General features: G+C 35.9%; 4 protein-coding genes across 5 annotated transcripts; 1 reads left to right on the forward strand and 3 right to left on the reverse strand.

Annotated features, from left to right (window-relative positions):
• Positions 1-193: 193 nt before the first annotated feature.
• ADT1 (arogenate dehydratase 1) lies at positions 194-5,487 on the reverse strand. Its single transcript, XM_089716097.1, has 11 exons — positions 4,670-5,487; positions 3,934-4,001; positions 3,759-3,851; positions 3,469-3,669; positions 2,860-2,940; positions 2,670-2,765; positions 2,047-2,121; positions 1,855-1,944; positions 1,701-1,768; positions 1,009-1,090; positions 194-601 (listed from the first exon to the last, which is right to left on the reverse strand). The coding sequence occupies exons 1-11, from the start codon at positions 4,962-4,964 to the stop codon at positions 545-547; spliced, it is 1,206 nt and encodes a 401-aa protein (XP_089572223.1). The 5' UTR covers positions 4,965-5,487; the 3' UTR covers positions 194-544.
• A 2,678-nt stretch (positions 5,488-8,165) lies between these two features.
• Positions 8,166-12,117, forward strand: LOC105650097 (ankyrin repeat family protein). Of its 2 annotated transcripts, XM_089716099.1 has the most exons (3): positions 8,166-9,780; positions 10,185-10,574; positions 11,011-12,117. In XM_089716099.1, the coding sequence occupies exons 1-3, from the start codon at positions 8,386-8,388 to the stop codon at positions 11,104-11,106; spliced, it is 1,881 nt and encodes a 626-aa protein (XP_089572225.1). In that variant the 5' UTR covers positions 8,166-8,385; the 3' UTR covers positions 11,107-12,117. The 2 variants fall into 2 exon arrangements, with proteins under 2 accessions (XP_089572225.1, XP_089572227.1); XM_089716101.1 differs by lacking the exon at positions 11,011-12,117 and having other exon boundaries at positions 8,168-9,780; positions 10,185-10,919.
• An 881-nt stretch (positions 12,118-12,998) lies between these two features.
• Positions 12,999-15,536, reverse strand: LOC105649325 (autophagy-related protein 8C). The gene is made up of 6 exons (XM_012235943.4): positions 15,231-15,536; positions 14,999-15,064; positions 14,331-14,386; positions 14,183-14,235; positions 13,349-13,467; positions 12,999-13,271 (listed from the first exon to the last, which is right to left on the reverse strand). The coding sequence occupies exons 2-6, from the start codon at positions 15,033-15,035 to the stop codon at positions 13,168-13,170; spliced, it is 369 nt and encodes a 122-aa protein (XP_012091333.1). The 5' UTR covers positions 15,036-15,064; positions 15,231-15,536; the 3' UTR covers positions 12,999-13,167.
• A 3,267-nt stretch (positions 15,537-18,803) lies between these two features.
• LOC105649326 (Galactosyltransferase family protein) lies at positions 18,804-24,807 on the reverse strand. Its single transcript, XM_012235944.4, has 10 exons — positions 24,353-24,807; positions 23,375-23,432; positions 23,080-23,144; positions 22,735-22,989; positions 21,694-21,766; positions 21,425-21,545; positions 20,522-20,609; positions 20,324-20,449; positions 20,092-20,201; positions 18,804-19,411 (listed from the first exon to the last, which is right to left on the reverse strand). The coding sequence occupies exons 1-10, from the start codon at positions 24,466-24,468 to the stop codon at positions 19,263-19,265; spliced, it is 1,161 nt and encodes a 386-aa protein (XP_012091334.1). The 5' UTR covers positions 24,469-24,807; the 3' UTR covers positions 18,804-19,262.
• Positions 24,808-26,701: the final 1,894 nt, after the last annotated feature.

Consider the following 26,701-nt stretch of genomic DNA (forward strand, 5'->3'; position numbering starts at 1 on the left):
CTTAGTAACCTTTCATCTTACACTATTTGTCAGTTCATTTTCAATCGATTAATGTTCTTCAATCACGTAGATTGAGGCTACGAACCAAACCAGTTCAATTGCAATGACCTTACATACTAGAATTGCGGCTGCTGCAGTATACGTCAGATGTATTATTTTCAAAAGGATTGACGGTTCAAATTTGATTCACTAATTATTTCAGAGAAGAGGAGGAATGCCCCCACAACTTATGCCATTAAAAACTTAACCTCCAATTGTTAAACCTAACACAAACAATTATGTTCTAACATCCCCATTATGGGATGGAAAAGAATTATGAAAGAGAGATGAAAATGTTCTGAGTAAAAGGTCTAGTTGAAAGAAAGCTAACCAGCCACCATCTCATCAACAAGCCTAACCAAATTCCAGTAAATTCTCTTCCACTTCCAATCTCGCTTGGATCACGCATGCTGTGCAATATGCATATATACACATATATATACACACAATGTTAAAGGCTGATTTGCATCTTCATTGCTATGGGAATAGATGCCGCAATGGGTATCTAAACAACTGTATCAATTGGGTAGCAACCAAGAACACGAAGAAATCTTGCAAATTCCTGGAAAAATAATAGGCCAAAAACAAAAAGTCCTTTATGAGGTCCACTAGCACAAAAGATTGGCAGACTAACAAATTTTGCATACAAAAAACATAGAAATACAGCTAGAATTTCCAACTTCAATTTGTTACTGTCTCATCAAGATCAAGAGACAGATTCTGCACAGCCACAAGAAGGATATCAGACAGCTATTGACAATTATGGAATAGGTTTACAAAGGCTAACAATTGATACAAAATAATGAAAATAAAAAACCAGCAAAACGCTTGCAAAGAGATAAACAGTCAGTCAATAGGCAGAATATGATAGACATGGGTGCAAGAAATATGTAGCTTTATGAGTTTGTCTTCTTCAAAATATAACAAGGAAGCATCTCTTAGATGCCACAAAATGTCAAAAGCACTAACCTGTAATTGTGCCAAAGCATTTTGAGCACGAGGTTCAGCCATCGAAGCTTCAAAGTCAATGTAAAAAAGGTAGTCAAAATATCTGTCACAAGAAATGTGTTGGTAAATTAGAAGGGGACCAAATGTACCATACTTCAAATCCAAATAATATATTTTTCCCCAAAACTACACAAGGTTATGTAGCCGTTAATACAGTTAAGAGTTACTTGGTTTCCAGTTTCCAGTTTCCAGGGAATGCAAAATATGTTTTATAAAATGGGGTAAGTTCATTTCTTATCTTTAAAATCCAGCCACTGAACTACTTTGAGAAGTAGACCGTTATTTTACAGAAATTTAAACATGAACAACTAATAAAAGAATAAGGCGACCAATGACTTTTTTTCTTGTAAAAGGAAAAGCTGGTGTTACTTTTTGTCCTCCTGCAATCTGGCTTTTTATCATTTATAAAGTTTGTGGGGGCACAAAGTATTATTCATTATATGCTCTGAATGTTGCTACCATTACTAGAACTTCTTCTTGATCTTTTCCCAGTTAAGACATCATTTAAATTACTTTTCAATTCCATTTGGTTGATTATTTCCATGTTATTCACCTAAACATGCAGATGCAGAACCTACAAGTGTGTGCCTGCAAAGGATAGGATACGTTAAATTAAACCTCACAAATCTTTACCCCCAAAATTGATCACTTACTTGGCACTCCTCTTGTTAGAATCATCAACAACCCTTAAAGGACGATTTCTTTGTGGACGGCTCTCTATCTTGAAGTTGCTCAAAAGGGAATAATGATTAGAGCCTTGGATAAAATGGTTAAACAACAAAAACAAACACTTAGTTAAAATGTTACCTTTGACAAATTAATGTTCCTCAAAGCAAACACTGCCAGTGCTTTGAACAGAACGCCAGGACCTTCTTCAAGGGTGAAAACAATGCTTGTCTGGGATAGGAAACAGATTTATGACTAGGTACAAACGATGAATAAACAAGCTTCTCTTAACATTTCAAAGAAAATACATTGAGGCTGGGTAACAAATAATACCTTATAGGGTTGGTCAGTTCGTGAAATTATAGGTTCTCTTGCAAGTATCAAAAAGCGGGTAACAACATCATCATCCTGGTCAGTAAAAATGGAGAAAACCAGTTAGATATTGTAAACCATAAAAACCATAGATTTTCAAATTTAAGAATTAAGACAAAGGAGTTGTTACCATTAGATAGAATCTTTGTACATGCTAAAGTGTTTACAGCCACAATCATAAAATTCAATTAAACTATTATGAACCCAGGCCTGATTCTATATTCTAAAAAGTGAATGAATAATCAAAATGCACATATTAGAAGAAAGTTGGGCAGGCAGTAAGTCATTCCTCACACACCTTTGTCAAAAAGTTTTCCATGGTCATATTTTGGATGCATAATATAGTTTCAGCCCTCAGAAGTTAAAACAACTAAATACCGGAAGAAAGAAACTAAAATTCATGTAAATGACTTCCTGCAGGTGAACCACACAGTGAAATAGCATTATCCATTTTCATAATGAAAATATCCAAAGACTTGTCTGGTCTTATCCATGATATCTGATCTGAAAAATGTTCTATCATCATTTGTCTTGAAGAAATTTATATGAAGAGTATCATAGAAAAACTGAAGGTTAACTATTACCTGGATTTTTTCAGCAAGAATATCAAGTCCATAGATTTCTGCTGCTCGAGCACTTGCAATAGCACCAGTATCCCTGAGGCCACCTGTAGCTACCATCTGTTACAAAAGTTTTTAGGGTTTTAGTTTAAAAATAGTCTCTTGCATGGTTCAGAGTGGCCATGCAACAGGATTCAGAGAATTTGAAGAATACTTGAGCAGCACCAGCAGTATCATCAGTGCCAAGGCTGACAACGCCTAAATTGCTCAATGTCATCTCACAGTGGGAAAGGGCCTGCAAGTCAAGTAATTTTTAAGAGATGATTGGATATTGATACCATCATTATCAGTTCCAAGGTTTTCCAGATAACCAGCCAGCTTCACTGCAAAGTTTGCATGCACATATTCCAAAATCAAGTAGGTAAAAGCGATTACCTAACTCTGTAATCCTTTTATTATCAATGTTTTAGATATTAAACCATTACAGTAGCAGTATAGTCCTTCAAGCTGCAATAGCTCAGAGTTAAGTCTAGTCTTAAAGGTGGCCACTTTATGTGAAAAAGCTAAAGTTACACCTGTAACTAGATCTTCTTTTTGCTAGGTAAGCACCAGTTAATAGACTCAGCTGTTATGTTTGCTAGATAAGCACCAATTAATAGACTCAGCTGTTGTGTAAGCCAAGGGTCATCATAAGAAACTCAGTTCGGAAGTTTTTCATAAATAAGTTTGACCACAAATTAATGAGTACTGCATCTTGCAGGGAATTGCCAGGCCAGGTGATTCTGTATCAAACGAGAAATTGAATAGAAAAGAAAAAACTAACCTGGGGGTGGCTCAAAACACTTTTCAACTCCTCCTTTTGTACGCCAGGTAATCCCAACAGGCAATGGTTGACTGCCATCTGCACTTCTCCTACTATATGCAGCCTATGGCGAAGAAGCAAGTCATAATTACGGTGGATGCTGCCACCCACTGAATTCTCAATGGGGAGAACTGCCTTATCCACTAACCAGAGTTCAACTGCCTGTTAAGCAAAGCACAAAAGAACAAACAAAAAAATTATATATTAATTAATCGGCATGAAAATTAATTACAAATGATTACTAGATGAACCTTGAATGCAGCTTCGAAATGTTCACATGGGACTGTTTCACACTTCGGATATGCTTTTAGTGCAGCAACCTCACTATATGCACCTGCTATCCCCTGAAATGGGAACCTAACCCAACATAAGAACAGGAGTAAAGACATGAATACTTAGGTTCCAAAGAAATCTTAAACTGCTGACCTGATAAGCAACCCGTACTTTTGTACCATCATCAACAGATGAAGAAAGATCTGTTGCTGATAATGGTTCTGCAACTCAGAAAAACACAAGGTTGACCAATTAACATTTATTGAAGTTCAAAAAACTCTCTAATTAGTATGCACAGTCATTCAAAGTTCGAACCACCAACAAAATCGTCGGAGCTTTTGATACAAATAATGAATCAGATCAACAACCAAGCAGTTCCCATGAGATAAAACCATTACTTCTCACTAATTAAATGAAAGACAATAAAATCAACTGAATACACAACAAAAATATAGCTTTTCTCTAAATACGCGCAGGACCCAACAATTAACAGAATAACTTCTCAAACGCATCCAAAAGGTAAGCGTTCAAATATATCAACATCCCATATGGCATTTCAAAAATTCAAAGGAATATGCTTCCAGATGCAATCTTTTAATTTCAAAATCATATGAGATACTATTCAGCTTACCTGGCTAAAAAGATTGCTTGGTCTAAACTATAAACATTACAAAACCAGTCCACAAAATCAATCTACATCGCATAGTATTTAATTAAGTTTGGAGTTCAATTCGAAAGAAAATTCACCATTCAACTACATATGCATGTATCCAGTTCGATTGTATATTAAAGCAGCCTGAATAGCGAAACAAAGAAACCAGTAACTTTCATAACCATATTTCAAAAATGAAAAACGCTTAATGTGGAAACTATAATTGAATAAACTCACTGGGCAGAAGATTTATATCCTTGTGAAGAACACTAGACTCAGTGTCCTCAACCTTATCAATTGCCCCAGAAGATTCCACCAGAGGAGTGAAGGGCTTATCATCTTCAACGGGAGTGGTAGCTCTCTGAGCCAATACAGCCAAACAGCAACATTCCCGCCTAGGAGACTTACTAAAATCCCAATCATAGCCAAACCGACAATGCTGAGACCTCAAATCTGACCCGTCCACATTCGAAAGAGGCCTTATTGGGCTACTCCAGATGGATCCAGCAGCCCTTAAAGCCATGAAAGACATGGAAAAAATTTCAACTTTTCACAGTGTGAAAAATGCATACAAGCAGAAGAATAAATCATAAGTAAAGAGGAAAGTTGTTGGTGAAGGGGTTGTTGAAGCTGAATTTGGTGAAACCCCATACGACATTGTCAAGAAGGTGGACGAGAATGGTGGTGGGGGCAAGGATTCATGGACCCCACACTCAAATAAATTAGTTGAATCCTTAAATTTTCATTTTTATGCTCTTACGTACTGCAAATGAAGTGAAGCGATTCCCAAAGAAAGAAACTGATTTTGGTTTGGAGAGATGGGTGGGTAGGTGAGTTAGAATGTTGGCTACACGTTTTCAGAGTTTCTAGAGAGAAAGAAAGAGACTTTTCGGGGGGCTGAGAATAGGGATGTCGATGCAAAAAATACAAGATTTGTGAGAATTGAGTTTCATTTGTTCATGTTTGCTTCTTTAATCAATCGACTGTTTTTTTTTTTTTTTTTGTTTATATTATCCTATCTAACCAGCAGCGACGTCAGCCGGCTAGAAATGAATGAGCAGTTGAACACTCAAATCTATCTGCCTATCTGCTTGCTGTTTCCACTTTCAGGGCTCATAGCACCTCGCTTCAAAAAACTTACTGCAGTAAATAAAGTTTTAAAACGTCTCATGTTAGGAGTCCACGCTAAAAGAAATGTTCACTATCTTATTTTTACTGGCGACCAAGTTTACTCGCTCGACTAATTTGAAATTACGTACAATATATCTTTAAAATTATCTGATATCTATCTAAATTCATTGGCTAACTAATCCAGATTCACGTCTAATAAATTAATAAAGAGGTAAAATAAAATAAAAAATCAATTAGTACTCAGTAATATTCTAAAAAATATGAAAGATAAAAGTGAAATACGGGTATGTTTATGTGTATAATCTTCCGTAGAAGTGTCAATTGAGGCAAAGAAAGCAAAGGGCCTATCATTATCACGTTTATGGTTAGCTGTAATTGTCTCACATGGACATGGTTTTTCCTATATCTATTTGTTGGTCTTTTTCTTAGGCCTACAAGACAGCTTAATTATGGTTGATGGAGAAGTTTTTCTAAATAGAGATACTACATTGGAATTTGTATAGCTTGACAGCCACCTTCAAAGACTAGATTTTGAAATAAATGATTAGTGATAATGTGATCGTACTAATTTCTTTCACTTTCTTTTTTCATTTTTATACTTTCAGACTCGTGTTCATTTTCACAGTTTACAGTAAATTCAATTAATTTTTACACGTTTTCGGAGATATAAAGATTGATTCGGAAGAATTTGCATTGCAAATGATTAAATGTATGATCTAAACTGTGGTGATTAATCCCTGTAAGCTCTCTTTATAAAAGAGTTACCCCGTTTCGGATTTCTCTCCTTTCTTTTCGTAGCTGAATCAACCTTAACTCAATAACTCATGGAGTGCTGCACCTAACCAAAAATTTGCTTGTAGATATGTCTTCTCCTTTACCCTATTTGGGTCTTGAACATATCTTCACCTAAAGGTCTTTTTTTTTTTTTTATTATAAATTCAGCAAAGCTTTCACGTTTTATGTGGAAATTGATTGGCAGATGGATGATATACGCATGATTCAGATGATTTAATTGACTATTTATTATCTCAAATTGTGCCACTATTCAAGCTTATAGAGCAAACACACATAAGTATAACAATTTAGGATTAGTTAGATTTACGATCTGCTATGGTGGATAAGTCAGTTAGCTATTGAAGATTGATCGTTGGATAGAATTTCAGCAATCATTTGTTTTGCAATGTAAAATGAATATTAAAAGCATATGAATTTCACAAATTATCATATAATAATATACTTTTCTTTATGTTTCAAGATGAATACGTTATTTTTTTTTTTTTTTGTTTTAATATGTTATTATGTAAAGAAAAACGTGTTAGTTGAATAATAATAATTGATGGGAACAGATTATTAATCTACACCGAGCAAACCAAGTAACTGAACAACATAAGAGTTGAGGAACTAATTAAGATCGAATAGTGTCTATATTCGTTTGAATAAGAGTAATGCTCGGTCAATAGAGTGATTAAAAGTCATTAATTATCAGGATTTCTACCATTTATATACATAGTCAGTTACAATTTGAGATGAATTATGAATATGAATAGTTATTTATTATTATTAGTGAGAACCTAGCGCGGTAATTGGGCTTTTAAATCGAGGCTGTAAGGGTACAAGGCCTTACTATATAAGACCACAGCAAAACATTTTCAACTGATGATAAATAGGCCCACATGAGGCCCATACTTTTTATTTATTATAGTAATTTTGCAATTCAGGATATAATCAAGTTATGGGCAGCGACTCGTAATAATCATTGATCAAATGAAGCATGGCTTTTCATACTCATTCAATGTTTCCTGCTTTCATTTTACTAAAAGTTAGTTATTGATGACTACCTTCAATTCCTCCATCTCAAGATAACAAGCAAAAACTACCTAATAAGCAAAAACTAAATTATCTCTTATACGATGGGACAAGTTGTGTACAGTTACAGGCTTGTGTTGTGACATTGAACGGAGGAAAATCCGTTAGGATTTGGTCCGGTTAAATGTAGACACATTCTTCTGTTGTTAGTCGCATTTGGTCACGAAAAAGTTATGCTTTGACTGCTTCTTTTTCATTTCAAACTGTGTGTTATGCACTGTAACTTCATATGCCCCACTAATCATTTTTAAACTACCAATCTATTGTCTGTTTTTGCTCGTATAATCCTTTTCCTTTTTTTTTTAATCAACAATTCCTCTTCAATGTTTACTCTTTAGCCTACTTTCTCCGACCAACACCTCCATGTATTTTCTACGTAGCTTTCTTCCATAATTGCAACTTAAATACCATTACATTATTCAAAATAAAGAGAATTGGACAAAAATTGAAAATAATAGTGACAGATTTGAATGCTAAATTACTTTTATATTATAGTTTTTCCAAAAGAGAGAGTTACAGCCAAGCCAAATAAGGATTAAATCGATTAAAATTGAGGGGTGAAATTGGAATTCGAAAAAATGTTTTTTTTAAAAAAAAGTAACGAGACAAAAAGAAAAGAAGGAATAGTAGCGTGGAGTGAAGCAGTACTGACACGTAAAGAAAATGGAAAATATCCACGGACTCCCTGCTCTGCTCTGGCTCCTGCTAAGCAAGCAAGTAAGAATCAACAAAAGTCGCGCCAGATTGCGTGTATCTCGTCCCTCTCTTTGCACGCTCTTCAATAAAAATAAAACCTCCAAAAACACTAATTTACCCTTATCCCTCTCCGCTCTCGCTTCCCCATTAACATTCTTCTGCTCCAATTAAAATATTCACACCCTCTCTCACTCTCTCTCCCCTCCACTCGCTTATCAGTTATTACATCCAAATTTTCCTGCTCTTAAAGCACCGAAATCATGTCTAAGACATTCTCGTCGTCGGCTACAGCCACGACGCCTTTGCCGTCAATTAAACCCGAAGACTACGCACATAGCCCCGTTCACTACGCCGTTGCTTTAGGTGATCACACCACTCTTTCCAGACTCGTTTCCACTCTCCCTCGACTTGCCGATCCTGCTCAGATACACACTGAGCCCGATTCTTTGAGTCAAGAACGAATTGCTGATCAGATCTCTGCTGTTCTTGACCGTCGGGATGTTCCTTGTCGCGAGACGCCTCTTCATCTTGCCGTACGGTTAAATGACTGCTTTGCTGCCCGTGCTCTGGCTGCTGCAGGTGCTGATGTGTCCCTTCAGAATTCTGCTGGATGGAACCCACTCCAAGAGGCTTTGTGTCGCCGGAGCTCTGAAATTGCTTCAATTTTACTCCGGTTCCACCACCGCTCAGCTTGGGCCAAGTGGCGCCGACGCCTGCCACGTGTCATTGCTGTTCTTCGCAGAATGCGAGACTTTTACATGGAAATTTCTTTCCACTTCGAAAGCTCTGTTATCCCTTTCGTCGGGAAGATCGCTCCCTCAGATACCTACAAAATATGGAAGCGAGACGGGAATCTCCGTGCGGACACTTCCCTAGCCGGCTTTGACGGTTTGAAGATCCAGCGCGCTGACCAGAGTTTTCTCTTCCTGGGCGACGGTGACCAAATCCACAGCGTTCCTCCAGGTTCTTTGCTTGTGCTCAACCGTGATGATCGCAAGATCTTTGATGCATTTGAAAATGCTGGAGCTCCGATGAGCGAGTCTGACGTTGCCGGATTCTGCTCACAGACGAGCGTGTACAGGCCTGGAATGGATGTCACAAAAGCTGAACTGGTAGGCAGGACAAACTGGAGAAGACAAGAAAAGACAGAATCAGTTGGAGAGTGGAAGGCTAAAGTTTACGAGGTACACAATGTAGTTTTCAGTTTTCGGTCGCGCAAAGTTGCTCATGGAGAAAACGACGTAGCTGGGAGTGAGCAAGTGTTGCCTCTAGAACTCGATGAAGACGACGATGGATTTTTAGTGGCTGAGAATCCAAATTTTGGGTTTAACAATGACAGGAGGAGGCATAGTAGTTTTGTGAGGGAGGAGAGAGAGTGGGTCACGGTGGGGAGGAAAAGTGTGGACATAATTCCATCATCGGCGATGTCAGCGCCGCCCAGAAGATCGACAGTTACTATAGCACCTGCGCCGCAAACGAAGGAGAAGGAATACGTAAGAAGTCTGAGGCCGTCAGTTTGGCTAACGGAGCAGTTTCCGTTAAAAACTGAGGAGTTACTGCCGTTACTCGATATTTTGGCCAATAAAGTGAAGGCCGTGAGAAGGATGCGGGAGTTGCTCACCACCAAGTTCCCGGCGGGAACGTTTCCGGTAAAGGTAAGGGTACGATTCAAATTTATGGAATTTTGGGGACCCACAGTATCGTAATTAGGAGTGGACCCCCTGTTTTTACGTCTTTTTGGCTCTTTTGATGGTCTAAGCAAAGCAACGAACAAAAAGCAGTGTGTCTCTGCCTCTGATTATGATTAGTTGAGAAGAAGCTTTTGTGGGGACCATTGTCTGTGGTCGATGTCTTTAATCCCACGGTCATAATTTATGTGGGACCCAAACTTTCCTAGGTGCGTTGGTTTGGGTCTCACTTCGATTGCTTTATAGACCCCTTTGAATCCTGATTTCTTGACCAGGGCTACAGTGAAAAAAGAACGAACCCTTATTCTAACGAAACTATATTCAAATGCGTTTAAATTCTGTGATTAACGATGGTGATTTGGTGGAAATAGGTGGCAATTCCGGTGGTTCCTACAGTGAGAGTAGTTATAACATTCACCAAGTTCGTTGAGCTACAACCAACAGAACAATTCTACACGCCACTTTCAAGTCCTAGACATTTTGTTCATGGAGGAAGAGTAGAATCATCAGAGGATGATCAAAAATCAGATACTCATTATTCATCGTTGCCGTCCTGTTCTTCATCTTCATCATCGTCGTCGATATCAACTGGATGGCTGAGGCGAAATAACAACCAGTCAGTGAGCAAGCAGCACCATCGTTGTCCTCCTCCAGCGCAGCAGCAGCAACAACAACAGCAAGTGGATCCATTCGCTATACCTAGTGGGTATACGTGGACGAACGCCGATGATAAGTCGAGCAAACTGAAGAAATCTAAGTCGGTAAGGAAATCTAAGTAATTGTTTGCAATCAGAAACAGCAAAAAAAAAAAAAAAAAAAAAACTAATAGGAGGAAATTCAAGTAGGAAAAAGAAAGAAAAGGAAAATGTTAACCTTGGTTGATCATGAATTACTCTGTAGTGCATGTGGTTTTTGGGTTTGCAAGTATAGTTTAGATATACCATTCTCTTATTCGGTCATTTGGGAGCCTTGCGATGTGGTCTGGCTACGAGATTTTTTTTCCTTTTTTGGGGCAACCTATAAATGATTAGGGGAGTGGGTCGATTTACCAATTTGCTGCGCACAATTTTATTGATTTTTTTTAATATAAATGCTTCTTTAAATAATTAGACCACTAACAGTTTCAATTGGCTAATTCTTGCAATGTTCTTTTAATCAAATTGATGAGCTTAATACCTAAATAAATATTCTTGATAGTTGAGGAGTACAGAATGTCTAAGATGGAAAGAAAGAGCAGCTGCTTGCTTGTTCAGAGAAACAATTTTAAAGATTATGATCTCGAATTCCAAGTAACGAAAATGGATAAAGCTTTTGTGATTTTCTCTTTTTAAAATGTAATTAATGCATCAGTAGAAAGTCGAATGTACTAATCATCGACCCAAATGGGTTTTTCTTGTGATCTAACCACTGATCCAGCCCAAATGCTGCTGCAATTAAGCAAAATGGAAATTATCATTATTTGGTTATTTCATAAGAACAATTGGAAATAACTTAATTAATTTTGTAAATCCTTCCACGACACTTATTTAAGGTTTGAAACACTTTTAACTTGTAGGACCAAGCCGCACAATTGTCAACTATTCTACAAAATCTCGGGAAACATGCTGAATTTCTTACTTTAATGATATTATTTTAATAAAAGGAAGCTGATCTGACGATGGAGTCATCGTCATAGCAGGTGCGATGATTAGTTGCTTAAAAGATAAAGCAGTTAGAATGCTTGGTACTGAGTTACAAAATTTCCAAGGAAGTGAAAATGACACTTTTACCAGAAGTTATTAAAATTTGAAGTATATGATTAACCAATAAACTGATTTCTACCATTTGGATGGATTACTACCTCTTAAAAATTGAACACTCTTCAAATAGTAAATTATTCCCAATAAAAAAAAAATCTATGGTTTGTTTTGATTACCAATGGATTAAGAAAGAAATCTGTGATCAAAAGGGAGTTTCCTACATGTAGAAGGAAATGAAAAGCACAGAACACAGATTCAACCCAAAAGAGGATAAAATACTAAAAAGCATTATATATATTGGACATAGCAAGGAAAACAATTAAAAAAAAATGAAAGAGAGATTCCAAACATAACCAACATAGTTTGCTTCGCAAGAGGGAAACAGGTGAGTTGGCAAATCTGCTTTTAAAAAAGTATAGAATAGAGGGTAAAGACAGCCAATCAGGGGGTGGCCCTTCTCTTTTCTATCAGCTTATAGCTCCTTCTCTCCTTCCAGATAGCTCTTAATCATTCACTATCAAGTTTCTCAAACTCTCAAGTCTCTGCTAACCTATCACCATACCAGGTACTCTCTTTCTCTCTCTCCCCCACTCTTATCTTGATCTGCTATTTGCTTTGTGTTTATTGAGTTTGTTTATTGGATCCTTTTTCTTTACCTCCAATAAATTAGGCTTCTTTCTTCTTGTTCTTGGCTGGTAAACTTTCTAGTTCGTGCTTTTGCAGATCTAGATTTATTCTTAGCTGCCCTTAAAAATATATTATGTATAAAACTAAAAACGTTCAAATCTCTAGTGAGTATGTGCTTATTCTCAAGTGATCTTTGATTGCAAGAAATTAGCAATGGAAAGTGAGGCACCAAGCTGGGCGGATCAATGGGGTGCAGGAGGCATTGGTGCAATGGCAGAAGAGGACACCACCAACAAGAAAGATGCAAACAATAACAAGAAGGCAGATTCTAAAGCTGGATTAAATAAAGCCAAAGCAGCAGCAATGATGGGAGCACAAAAGATCAAGATTGGAGCATCTAACGGTTTCAAATGGGTCAAAAATAAATGCCAGAAAAAGGGTTCTCCTAAAGGAAAGAGCACATAATATAAACTTGTTCAATTCCTGTTATGTTGCAAGTTTTGTACAATCCTGTTCTTGAAACAGTTTTGGCCTGCTAATGACATCATGCTTCATGGGCTATTAGTGCTATTTCCCCTTCTCTTGTCCTGCATAACTTTAAATCTTCTTCTGGGATTGTAAAGAGATAGGGGGGGGGGGGGGGGGGGGGGGAAGGCTTAGGCTGAACCAAACTCTAATAAAACTAATAGGCTAATCCAAGGCAAACTACAACTCGGGGCCAAATTTCATTATCATTTAAGATTTATTCTTTATTGTTAATCGTAGCAGATAAAACCTTAGCATTCTATCTGTTATCTTTAAACAGACAAGAAGCATCAATAATGGAAAAATAAGATCATTTTATTAGCAATAAAAGCAGTGAAGTTAAACTTCTTCTAGTACCTTAAACGACATAAAATCCTAATAAATAGAACAGCTAAGCTTGTCAGGGCATTAAACTTAAAGGGTTGCTGAGTATTTACATCTTCGAGGTTTCATTAGATAGATTCTATTGCCCTTGATCATATCCAAAGGTATTCTCCCCACTGTAAGTCATGTAAAGGAAACCATCTTCATCCTTGTTTTCCTCGTATATTGCAGACATCAATGCAGCTGCAACAATAAAATTTCATCAATCACAAAATACTACCAATGAACTTCATGGATATTGATTTATTACTGTAACTAACCAGTTGGAGGTAGAGTGTTCTTCACAAACACAAATATAGCCTTTTCAGCTCCGAGCTTAATCCTTTTCCGGACAACATATACAAACTGCCCCACAGTCAAATCAGCTGGCACAAGGTATCTGAATTTACAAAGTAGAGGAAAATTAAAGCCCACTCTGGCATACAGTAGATATTAAATAAAATTTCAGTAGGCAATATCATTCAATCAACTTTAAAATGGAATAAAGGCAAGTGAAAAAACTTCACGCTTACACCTAAGGTTAAATTTTTAGTGGTTCAATTGACAAGCATTGAAAGAAGCCAAATGATTACATCCTCCAATCAACAAAGGGAAAAGTAATCAGCAAATCTCCATATTCAAGTCCATCAGCAAATATTTTATATTAGGCTAATCAACAGTAACATCACAAACAACTGAAAAAAAAAAGAAGCAAAATCCATAGCTTAGCATAAGCCTTCACAATTCCATGCCCTACATTAATAATGAACCCAGCCCCCAAAATCAGCTTAGTGTCCACCATCAACAGTTGTGAACCAACCAGTAGCAGAAGTCCCACCATGGAAATTACAATGCTGCTATCCTATCTAAAGTACATAAACAGTACCTTTAATGTTGTGACAGTCAGCAATGCCATATGCTTTTTCAAAATAAAATAACCAAGACAACTAGAAATAATCGTATGACTAAATGAATATATGATGGCAAGAAATAATTATAGCACTGAATGAACTGCAGAACTAGGAAATGGCTAAAAGTGGCAACTTGATTATGCAACGATAATATGTAAGAGAATGTGAAAAAGGATAGAGTATGAAAGAGAATTCTGTACTAACTTCTTCTTATCAATATCAGGAACATCGCTCCTTTCAGCTTTTTCCACAATTACCTGCATCACATGCCCAGTTGGAAGATAAGCATATTGTATAAACTAAATGGAAGGGACAGAATCTAGCATGCAGAAGTTGAGAAACAGGATATTACGGGTATTCTATCAGGATACTTCTCCCTAATGCGAGCAGCTTCTGCTCGTCTCCTCTCTGAGTTGTAAAACAACTAGTTAGAGACAACATAGATAAGAACATCCTACTAGATTATCAAGAAAAATTCAGAAGGAATAGCTCATGCATATATCTAAAGCAATTGGAAAACAGAGCGGAAGATTGTCTTGAATTTATTTCATCCAATTAATTTCCTCATATGCAGGAAAAAAGAGACAAAAACCAAAAATCTCTTGAATCAACCCGCAGGACTAATTGGCAAGATTGGAGCCTTTATATGCCCAGTCCACCAAAAAAATAATAAGAATAATTAAAACTTGATCATGGTTCACCAAATAAGCCATCCAATTATTGAAGTTCTTTATTTATTTATTTTTTTAAAAAAAAGAATTTTTGCTATTATTTCTGGCATTGCAAAAATTAACGCCAAGTTATACTTATTCATCTATTTATTTGCTTATTTGGGGAAAGCTTTGCCCCATATGCCGATTATCAATCAACCACAAAAACAAGAAAATGAGAACATTCAAAATCAATATTTGACAGAACTGATCAGACCATATATGTGGAATCCAAACTCCAATCATGCGAAAGTCTCGATAAGTTTAAAATAAAAATACAATAAAGAAGAAGAAAAAAAGAGAAGCAAACCCAAAGGATGTTCCAGCTTGAAAGAGCTTTTAGCCATGGCCGCAGTCGAGCTTCGACTACACCTCTCTGTGAATTTGAAACATGGAAACATCAGAACCCCACAAATCCACAGATCCCCACTAATTAATTACTAGGAATAAAAAGGGGAAGAAGCACTATTTCTACAGCGGAAAAATAACGAAAACAACAAGAAAAGCAATTGGATGTATAAAGCTAGAAACTTTCAACATACCTGACAAGAAACGATAGAGAGGGAAAGAATTAGTTCGGGAAATTAAGGGTTACAAGGAGAATTGATTGATTGATTGATCTTCTAATTGAAAATTAAAAAATGGAACAACCTAAAGGGTCGATATCAGAAAGGGAAATATTGAGAGTTCTCCAAAACAAACAATAATTTTGCAATGAAACTTATTAAGGTTTGATTGTGATCCCAACACGAAATCTAATACTTGTAGAATTTTGAATTCCCATGGAACTCGCTTTTCAGATTGAAATAGGTGGGATTTGGATTTGGATTGCCCCCTTTTCAAGCAAATTCTGTATCTCCGCATCAGCAAAATTTGTTACAAAGATAAGCGGTAAATCTCATTTGGGTCCTTAAACTTTAAAAATTTACTCAATTGGGTTTCTTATTTTATAATTTGAGTCAATTAGATCCTTGAGTTCTTTGTCAACAGTTGCTAAATAAAGCCATTGAGATTTTTAATTTAAGAAAAAAAAATGTGTTATTAGGGCATATTAATATTGAGAATTTGACTCGCGTTGTTGTTCTCAGATGACCTTATTTGAGCCATAAAAGCACAATCATGTAAAAATTCCTGACATTCAGTGTTATGGTGCTCAATCATGTACTAGATTGAAGATTTAACTGACTCAAATTAAGAGTTTAGAGGTTTTAATTGATCCAAATTAAAGTATGAGGACTCAATGAAAGTCCACCGATCTTTTTCCCTTAAACGACGTCGTTTTTACCAATACTGTTATGCGTTCGCAAAATGGTCTTATTGGGTGGGCTGGGTTGGGCTGGGCTTTTTAGGTGACTCGCTACTTCTGAGTGTGTTAGGAAATAATACATAGGCATTGATAGGGAATTATAAATTTCAATTTTTTTTTTATTTTTATTTTTATTTTTTTTGTTCAGTGGGGGATTTTTTGCCCTCTGAGAAATTGCATTTTTGAGAATAGAACTTTGTAGCTTGAGATTGTTTACCAACTCAGCGAATCTCAGCCAATCTTAAATCTTGATGGTTATAAATTTCTCCAAAGCAAGGGTTACTGTCCTTTGCTTCTGTCCCTTCTTCTCTTGCATTCTCACAATTAAATTACACTCAAACCAAAAGAGAAGAAATAAAAATGGAAAAAGGAAAGGCAATCGTTGAAGCCGACACTCTCTTCCAAAACATGAACTTGATTTTTCACTTTTAAATTCTTATAAATTTAATTCTTACAAAAGTACGTATTCAAGAATCCTGAAATGTCTACTCTTAATTTATTTAGCTCAATTACTTTGAAATTGCAGTAGTCAGTTCTTCTTCATCAACACAGAAGCAGGTAGAGAAGAAGGGTCTTCAAGCTTCAAGAAAAGATAGCTTCCTTGTGGCTAAAGAACGAAGGTCTAGGTTCTAGTTCTTGAGCAAGTGCATTCAATAATGTTAATATGTTGGCAGACATACGGCAAACATTGATTAAATAACTAATTAACTACCATGCATGTTATTTCTGCGATTCTTTAATTCCTAACATTAATTGAAGGTTTTATACACATGATCAACATCAAGTGAACATGTACTCTCTCTCTCTCTCTCTCTCTCTCTCTCTCTCTCTTTTGGAGTAGAAAGAATGGCGTTGGTGGTGCAGATCAGTGATCACGTGAAAACATATTTGATAATAAATCTCAAGGTGGGTGAGTCTATGCTATACATATAATATATTATGATACGATATTATTCAATAAATATTTTGATTTTCTTGTTGTACGTTGTGGATACCAACATTAATTCTCATGGGAAAGCTGAGTGACAGATGATGAGCGTTTTTTGGCTGGACTTGGATGGTTATACAGTTTGGTTTCCTACCTTGTACTCCTTAATTAATTACTTAATTAGCTTCTTTCTTATTCTCTGATGCTTTGAAATGGAAATATAAATGTCCTTAATTGCATCAATATGTGAAAAGATTGAATGCTTGGTTAGTTGAATAAAGTTTGCGACCAAAGTTTGTTTCTTAGAAAATCAGCGAAAGCTATTATAGTAGCTAAGCTAGAAATTAAGTGTACCGACCACGAAGACTTGATTCCTTTGCTTTGCTATATTTTTTGAATTTCAAATAAATGTTGGTGGAACCATACCAAGAAGCTCATAAATACAAATTGAAAGCTCAAGGGATCTCATCAGTCTAGCTTTTTCCATTGTCTCTAAGCTTTAAATTTAATATACCCACCTCTTTTTTGTTGTTGGGTTGGTGGCAAATTCAATGCTATAACTTGTTCTTCTATACCCTAAACATCCCATCCCATTTTCCCTTCTCAACTTCTCTCATTAAATAATGCTCGCTAGCTAGCTCATCTCTTCAACAAAACACAATATCCCATCTTTCTCTGCTTCTTTTCTTGATACGTTCTCTCCAATCTCTATCTATAAATAGCTAGCTCCTCTCAATTTTCTTTGACAGTTAATGGGTTTTCTTTTCTTTGTAGTATATACATGCACCTGCATATGTAAGTTTCTTGGTGACTGAAGTTCAAGAAAACGAGATATTGGTGCGGTTCAATCAGAGAGCAGTGCTCTACTTATAGAGCTTTTGTTGTTTGATTGAGCCGTGCCAATATCACGTATTAGCTAGTGTTTATTTATAAATAACAAGTCACTCTGTTTCTGTGTTAGCAATAGCATTCCAATATCACATGTCTGTCCCTGCTTCTAATCACCAAGCATTTTGTACATATTGCCTGTTTAAAGAATGGTTCTGCTGGTTTCTCTTTTTCTGAGGTGGCTTTTCTTGTACCCAGTTTCAGAATTTGAAATTATGAAATCATAATCATTCTCTGTTTTTCTAGCAAGCCTGATTATGTATTATCGAGATGCCAATTTGATTATCATACATTTAGTTATTTACACGTATAGCATGAAGCTGGTAATTTCTTTTTCTTGTCTTACATACACAAAATGTAGATTTATGCATTTGAATGTTTTTAGCACGATGGATTCAATTACGTTCTTATGTACAGATATATTAATTTAAACTATACTTTCTTGAAATATATAATTTTGTTTATTAAAAATTGTATTTTGTGATTTTTTTTTTCAAATTAATTAATCAAGTGCCATCAATCTCATATTTTGTCATGTTTGGTGAGAAATTTCAGATTCGGTAGGCAAGTGAGAGCTGGAAAATCAATTATCCCAATTAGTTTCTTTGACATAAATTATAAATACATTATTATAGAAATAAATGTGTTGAGTAATTTTTTTTTTCTTGGTCTGAAAAAGACTTTAAAAGAAAAAGAAAAGAAGATTGGTGATAGGTGCAGGACTGAGAACAGACATTTAATATTCTGTGCAATTGCTTGTTCCATTGTTGACAAAGTGACATGAGAGTAGGTAATTAGATTCTACTGTCTTTTTACTTTCTCTATTTAAAGCTCTTTTAATATTTATATCAAAGTTTCAAACACGTCGTTTTAACACTGTCTGTTCTGGTTGCTTCATTAGAATCGCTATAAGATAGCTCCACACCCTTTTTTTAAAACCTGTTCTCCACCAAAACTACACCCCATCTATACAGAATGAAGCTCAAACAATAATTAAGCATGAAAAGTTGGTTCCAATCAACAGTTAAGACAATCATGATACAACAGGAAAAAGAAAAGATGGAAAGCTTTATGCATACTGTAATCATTTAGGAAGCAAAAGGCAGAAAAAAAAAAGGCTACCCTTATATGTTATTTTACAACTTTATTATGTTTCTCAGTGGGCATTGGTATAGAACTAACAATTCTGCCCTCCAACCGTTCAAAGAATGAGTTTTATTCTTTCTTACTGCTATCTGGGGTTGGTCTCCTTGGCCTAAATGGGGAGGACCCCAAGCAACGAAGCTCTCTTCTTTTTTTCTTTCGTTTTGCTGTATGATTCTGTAGTTTAGTGTTAAGATAAATTCTCCCGCGCCATCTATGAGTTTCCATATGTATCAGAATGGCCGCTATATGCTGATTTTTCTGAATTACCATCCTTCCTGAATTTGGAAGAAAGGGAACTTGTCTTTATCAGAACCTCGCAGTCCATAGAGCATTTTCATCTTCACCGCAGCGCTTGTGAACTTCCATGATCCTCTCAACGGACTTGCAAATCCCACTACATTTCCAATCAAATGAAGCAGCACAGATGTTGCCTAGCTGAGCCTTCCATTCACAATCTACAGGGAGAAATCACATAAATAATTCTGTAAGCAGTGGTTATGGCTACCTCATATTGATGATAGGTGGGAGAGGGGAAAAATGGTACAGATGTGCAGAACCATAGTGTGTGGTTAAAATGCTGTAACATTCCAGCTGACTAAACTTTTGCCAGTTACCAGAAACAGTTGCAATGCTGGGCGGTTTAAACATTTTTGCTTCAGAGTTGTATATAGTTATACCTAATACAAACATGTGAGGCAAATAAGTGCATTTTAGCTTAATCTTTAGCTGCTAATATGTATGTATCCTTTTTGTTCTCATGGTTCAGATGGTCAGCTCACTTGGTATGTTTCATTGTTTATTCTTAAGATTTTATGTTGTAACCCTACACATAGTCCACAAGTCATTGTGCTGTATGGGTTAAGTCAGGCGTCCGACACTCCCCTAATCTTCAATCTTAATTCCCCACAGGCTATCGTGGTGTTCCCCTTATTTTGAGGCTTACATGCCACAATTAACAAGCATGTATTTACATCAAACCTCTGGTGATTGTTCTTTTTCCAAAAAAATTTATAAAATTAAAAAAAAAAAGAGACATCAAAAGTTCTCTTATTTTACCTGCACTAAAACAAAATAATCATTCGCATGAAAAAATTATGATGAAATATGTGAATCAGCATCATTTTAAATTTTTTACCTGGCGGTGTACCACAACAAAGTCTTCTATCATCCACATGCTCCACGTCTAAACCAATAAACCAGGATCCAAGTGAAACATCTTCATTCGCATATTTGTGCAGCACACGCCTGAGATCATAAAAAGGCAACAGTACAAAGATAATCAAAGTGCATTTGCAATTCTATGGACTCATTTAATCAATCACAAGGGGCTTGAACCACTAAAAGATATCAGATAATTGGGAACTTACTGGTTTATTGATATGTAAGTTGCCAAATCCTTCGATATGGCATAAAGTTGTCCTGTAGCATGGCGGAAATACTTGTTTCCGACCTCTCCAAATTTCCAATACTCCGGTTCATGATATCTTACTCCTCTATTTCATGAAAAAGTTAGAATTTGTACCTACAGACTATGCCAAATAAACAAGCATAGTAATTCAATTTACCTTCTAGCAAGTACGGGACCTGACTTCATGCAGCCAATATAAACCCGTGGCTTTGTACGATGTCCAACTAGAGCCATCCCAAGGGTTGCTACAAAGATTTTCCAGCAGATGCATTCAGTAAGACATGTTAAATATCACAACAAAGACACATGCACATGCAAACAGACACGGCAAAAAATATCAAAGATTGTTACATATTCTGTTCCCTCTGCCCCCTTACTATTACCGTTCAGTAATTTATTCATATTTTTGTGATAAACCTTTTACAATGATAACCATCTCATCCACCGGGAGTTTGTACAGAGCATCACATTCAAGTTTCAGTATGCAATACAATATTTGAAATAAACAATCATTGGCAAAGTAATTGTGCTACATTATACATGGAGGGAACCAAAGGTTAGATTGTTAATTTTCCAATTAATCAATGTAGGCTAAACTCTAAAGCAATTGGTTGATTATTCTTTTTATAATTTGAGAAATAAGAGAGGAGTTTGAAGCTTTTGCTTGATTATTGCTTCAAACACGTTAGGTTTAAATATACCAAGGATTAATACAAATATGGTAATTAGATCCTAGCTATAACTATATAGGATATTTCTACAATAATTACAAAATATTCTCACATATCTACAGTATATTCTAACATAATTCACTGCCAATTGCTATGCTAAATTCTTAAAACGCTATTTATACCTACATGTAATAATTCGAGCTAAACTACCTGAAACTGCATCATTATGGTCTTCCATTGACGCATGATAGGTTTTATGAGGTTAAAATACGCGTGGCAAAACTAGAGGGTTATTCAGTAAATCATAGCATGTCTCTTTCAGGGCAGACAGAAGTTTCAGAATTCATTGTACCTAAATTCACATCAACTTCACCAGCAATTCATTTTACCTAAATTCACATGAACGTCGTCATCAACTTTGACATAAAACTCTGCATCCCATAAATTAAGAGCAGTAGTAAAGTAAGTCTTTGTCTTAGCTGATAACTCCAGGTAGCCCTCAACGTGATCCTGCTTCCACAGAAGGAAAAATAACAAGAGAACTATTAAAAATTTCTATAAGCGTATTTTTCAAATCAATCAAAATATCAAGATAAATATGAGTATCATGTAGTTAATCAAATAAAATAGCAATAAAAGGACAAGACAAGAGTATCACCAGCCTCAGAAAATCTCCATGCGCCATTTCTTCTGCTTCAATAGCTTTGTCAAGAATGCCACCAGTTGTTGAACTGAAGACAAAAGGCTTTTTTTTATTAATTAATACTTTATTTGAAACCCAATCTATGGCCATATAATCTAAAAAATCAAGCATGAATATGTCATAAATTTTCAATCAAAGAGACAATATATCAATGCAAATCCAGCAGAAAATTTCATTGAGATCCTATCCACCACAAGATTTCATTCAGCCCCTAGTTGGACATAGACTCCATTGGAACTCGAGGAAATTCGATAAGATGCAGTTCCCCAACAATAATGTATTTCATACTTGAATTACATCATAATCAAATTTGATCACATTGGCCATGGACTTTTCCCCCTTTACTGTTTATGTGTCCATGCGTAGCTCTGGCTGGTGTCCGAAGTAGTAAGTCAAACAATTCGCAATAAAGCCTGTGCTGTATTATTCAAGCTATGTGATACACAAAATTCTAAGATGCGAGAAAAATGCTACACTTAAATATATTAACTGCTTTTGTGGCTTAGATGTACTACCTTCCTATAAAGTTGACCAATAATAGCAGCTAAATCAAACTTGTTGAAGAATTTTGCTTGGAACACAGCTTGTTGTGGTGTGTAGGTTGGTAATGGGATCAAGGTGTACTACTTACTCTAGAACATGTCAGAGTAAATATCTTCACTTGAAGTATGACAAGAAGTTAGCCTAGTCCACTTTTCTGATAGGTTTTTATTCTTATCACGCTTGACTGACCGACTGTCTAGAGTAACTTTTGAACAACACATTATATAAGAAGTGAATTTCATTCCCAAATAATCACTATTAACATGATGTTTTCCCAAATTCATCATTGCTTCAGTTAATATGAAATGTTCAGACTTGCAATACTATGAAGTATAGTCATTTAGATGATTCTTAGTAAATCAGTTAAGCACCCCCCCCCCCCCCCAAAAAAAAAAAAAAAAAAAACAAAAAAAAAACAAGTACATCAACCATGCAAGAGTGAGAAAATCTCACCTGTGACCTATGGTAAAGCGAATGATTATACCCTTCTCTTTCTCCAACTTCTTTCTTTTCTCACCTTGTGGCATCCAAGTTGCACGAACTGAATCTCTTCGCTTCCGACTGCTAAAAGCTGTGTTGATTCCTATTACCATAAAATATTTTCTTTTTGAGTTGCCCGATGGATGGGAGCCATTTGACAAAGATTGATGCTCTGCCTTAGCAGCTGCCAATTTCATCTCTAAAGTTGAAATCCTATTATCTAGTGCCCTGCTTCCACACACAATAATAAGGTTCCTGTTTAGATCATTAGGACCTCATGTATGTGAAATATAGACAACAAGCATCAGTGAAGCTTACTGGATCTCATATTGGGTCTTTGAAACTTGCCTTAGACTGTTGTTGTATTTATGATTTGCAACCTTCTGATATAGGCAAAGAATTTAGCAGAAAGGATGTAAGCTACACTCCACAGGAGTATAATATCAGATCAAAGCTCTCTCTTATTATAAGGTAGTTAAGGCAAGCTTTAGAAGGAAAAAAGAGCTTCAAGAAGCCAATAGACTAAAATTGCAGCCTATTCTGAGACAAATGTCAGCACCACAGTCCCTCCATATATTTTTAAGGCTTAAATAGCAGGAAGACAGATACTTACAAGCTTCAGATCACAATTCCCAGATTCTAAGTTCAATCGTTCTGGCACTGTCCACATCCTGATAAAAGATTACGTGAATAATGGCATCAGCACGCTAAAAGCAATCACTTCGACATGCATTAAAGAATTACAAGCCCTTAAAAACTAATTATCAGTAAATGAAAAAAATTCTTAAAAATAGTTAATAAACTTGCGAGCAATTGGGACAAACAATAGTGGAACATTGAATTAGGTGGCTGAAAGCGACAGAGAAGCAATTGTATATCAAACCAGCTCTATGACATTAGATAACATTTAGAGTTAAGAAACTATGGAAAGAACAAGCAAGTACATGCTTTTCGTCAACTGAAATTTTAGTTATTAAAAAAATGGAAAGAGAATTTGCAAGTTATTTCCCTTTCTCTCGCACAGTTTTTCAACAACCAAAACAAAAAGGAAAGTGAATAGTCAAATTGAGAAAAAGAAGTACTTTTTCTGAAAATGGATTTCATTTCGACCAAAGGCAACGGCTTTTGAACTCTCAGAACAAATTCATATATTGTACACCATAGAATACACCTATAGCTTCTGTTCCCAAAGTTTGAATAGTGTCGGTGGAGATGCAAAACAGACAATTTGTTCTAAGGCCGCCATTTAACTCCGAAGTATCCCAATTGATTAAAGAAGATGAAAACAGACAATTTGTTCTAAGGCATTCATGTTATGGTTGATCGTGGAATTTGGGATCAAACAGACCAACAATATGATTCAGGTTAAAATTTGACGAAATGACTTAAACAAACGCATGACATTAAACTTACTCAGTTCACCCATCAAAACCCAACTAAAACACAACACCAAAAAGATCTCTTTGAAAACGCATCCATTTGAAAGGATTATTAATTGATACCCAGTTGACTTAAACGCATCATAGCCAGTACAATTAATGAAATAACTAAAAAAGCGTGCAAATTTCAAGAAACCCAATAATTAAAGTACCTGTTAGTGAAGAACATTCCAGCCAAAAAGCTACCAAGGCAAAGGAAAAATGCCAAGTTCCTCGGCATAAAATTTCTAGTAGCAATCTCTCCTCCTACTCTACTCTTCATTGACATTTTTATTCACTTGGCTTTCAATAAAAATTTAAATAATAAAAATTAATAAAAAAATCAACAGGACAGAAACTAATCGAACAAACCCAGAACTAGAATCATTACTGTTCTGGAACAAGTGCAAATATACAATGTGTCTGTTTAAGACATACCCTCCCTCTCCCTCTAGAAGGAGCACAAGAAGAAGAGAGAGAGAGAGAGAGGTGCATAGGGAAAAGACTCACTAACCAACTGCCAATCTTAATATCCCAAAATTACATAACCGACCTTACTGACAAACGTTCCTCAATCCCCACTATGAATGTAACAGTTTTATGTTAAAGACTAGTTAACTACTAAAAGTAACAGTAACAGTTCCATGGCTGGCAGTGGGTCGGATCAGAATTGTTGGTTTCTCTTATTTTATTTATTTCTCGATACATATTTTTCAGTGGGTTTCTCATCTTATTGGTGAGTAGGTGGGTCTGGCCCAGTATTGGTAACCTAAAGAAAGACATCGACTTTTGTTGGGTTTAAGAGTAAAAAGAGAAAAGGGAAAAATCCTATGCTATTTATGACTGTAATGATACTTTGTTTTGGTTGCAGTATCATAGATCAGTTTCTTTATAGTCATTTCTAATTTTGAGAGTTAATTTCTCATTCTTAAATCTTAATCAATCCTGAAAACTCCTATTTAACGAGAGAGGGCAGTTTTACTCCCTTGGTTGATTAATACTTATGAAAAGGGAAGCCAAAGTGTGTAGCTTTATATTATATGCTGATTTGGGCCAACTGCCCTTCTGTGAATGTGGCCTGATATTCCCAAGAAGAAAAAATAAAATTGATGATCAAGATCAGATGATAGGATCAGAAGTCCTCAGAGATTTAGTAAATCTAATTACAATGAACATGGCCTTTCAAGTTTCAACTACTGGAAATAATAGAATTAAAAACTAAACTTAAACGGTAATAAATACCTAAGAAATTCACTCGTAGAAACTAGTTTACTAAATTCCTCCAGATCGAGAAACTAGGAAAAAGAAATCATTTTCATTGACACTGTTAAGTTAACCTGTGAGATGCTGACAATTTTAGTTACGGACACAGTACAGATTACAATAATGGAGAAGTGGAAGGAGTCGCTGCGATTTGTTTGTTTGTTTGTTAGTGCCTATAGTAAAAGGTTACACTTACAAAAACAGCAAGGAAAAAAAAAAAAAAAGGCAAAAGAAGTAACAAGCATTTGTGCTTGTCTCAAGTGCATAGTTAGCTGTAAAAGTGAAATATCATGACTACCTTTAACAATGGGCTCATCATGTCCTATACAGGAGCCACAAAGGTGGCACACAACCCTCCACCTTTTCCATCAAAGATAAGAAGAGGCATTGCAGCTATGTAATTGTACTTGTATCTACTTTTAACAATAGCTTATGCTAGCAGTGTGCTCTCTTTTTCGCCATATGGATGTAAAGAAGATAAATATAATCTCAAAAGGGCCCAATTGACTGTATCTTATAAAACTGAACCATTTCTTGATGGCAAAAACCAAAAAGGAGGCATGAAGTGTGGTCCTTATGCTCTCAACATGTTAAAGTTAGAGATGGAAATTTTTTTCTTCAAACAAAAATTTTCAATCCATATTCTTGTCGGCGGAAGGGTTGCGAGATCTTAGAATTTTAGGTGTTGTAGATATATGTAGATATTAGATACCAGTTTTCCTACATACGTAGCCAAGAATCTGTCCAAGAACCAAGAACAAGAAGAGGGACGATTCTTTATTGTACTTGTGGCCCTTGTTTTGCTTGGAAGAGTTTTTTGTTGATGGATTTTTGAAATCTTGTTGATTGAGACATTGCAAAGTCAAGAAACTATACAGCTTTCAAGAATCTGTTAGACGTTGCATTCACATGCCAAGAGGAATAAATTAATTACTAGTTGAGCTGGAATAAGCTCAACTAGTAATTAACCAATTTTCATGGAGGCCTTATATGAACCAGAAGGTTCCAGATCAAGGAAAGATGACAAAAAAGCATGTGCTTGTTGCAAGCTTGACATGGGAATTTTTATATTAGACCTTCTCTAGTAACGGAAAACAAGCAGCATAAACAATGCAAATTAATCTCTTAATGTGATCTAGTTGCTTAAAAGGGTGTAGGATAATAAAAATTGAAAACTGAAAAGACAGTGACGAGAGTTCACAAGGTGGGTATAAGCACCTGTTCAAATTAAAAACCGAAAAGAAATAAATTTTAAATAA

Source organism: Jatropha curcas, chromosome 11 (genome assembly GCF_041381405.1).
Source record: "Jatropha curcas cultivar XTBG-Jc1 chromosome 11, XTBG_Jcur_1.0, whole genome shotgun sequence".
Classification (NCBI taxonomy): domain Eukaryota; kingdom Viridiplantae; phylum Streptophyta; class Magnoliopsida; order Malpighiales; family Euphorbiaceae; genus Jatropha; species Jatropha curcas.

Coding starts and splice junctions, on each gene's coding strand:
- ADT1 (XM_089716097.1), bottom strand. CDS start 4,964: ATGTCTTTCATGGCTTTAAGGGCTGCTGGATCCATCTGGAGTAGCCCA. Junction 4,002..4,669: donor GGATATAAATCTTCTGCCCA/GTGAGTTTATTC, acceptor TCTGAGTTGCAG/AACCATTATCAGCAACAGAT. Junction 2,941..3,468: donor GTGTTTTGAGCCACCCCCAG/GTTAGTTTTTTC, acceptor CTTGACTTGCAG/GCCCTTTCCCACTGTGAGAT.
- LOC105650097 (XM_089716099.1), top strand. CDS start 8,386: ATGTCTAAGACATTCTCGTCGTCGGCTACAGCCACGACGCCTTTGCCG. Junction 9,781..10,184: donor CGGGAACGTTTCCGGTAAAG/GTAAGGGTACGA, acceptor TGGTGGAAATAG/GTGGCAATTCCGGTGGTTCC. Junction 10,575..11,010: donor AACTGAAGAAATCTAAGTCG/GTAAGGAAATCT, acceptor TATTCTTGATAG/TTGAGGAGTACAGAATGTCT.
- LOC105649325 (XM_012235943.4), bottom strand. CDS start 15,035: ATGGCTAAAAGCTCTTTCAAGCTGGAACATCCTTTGG. Junction 14,387..14,998: donor CAAGCTGGAACATCCTTTGG/GTTTGCTTCTCT, acceptor TTTACAACTCAG/AGAGGAGACGAGCAGAAGCT. Junction 13,468..14,182: donor CCTGATATTGATAAGAAGAA/GTTAGTACAGAA, acceptor TTGTAAATTCAG/ATACCTTGTGCCAGCTGATT.
- LOC105649326 (XM_012235944.4), bottom strand. CDS start 24,468: ATGTCAATGAAGAGTAGAGTAGGAGGAGAGATTGCTACTAGAAATTTT. Junction 20,450..20,521: donor GGTCCCGTACTTGCTAGAAG/GTAAATTGAATT, acceptor TTCATGAAATAG/AGGAGTAAGATATCATGAAC. Junction 19,412..20,091: donor TTGTTGTGGTACACCGCCAG/GTAAAAAATTTA, acceptor TTCTCCCTGTAG/ATTGTGAATGGAAGGCTCAG.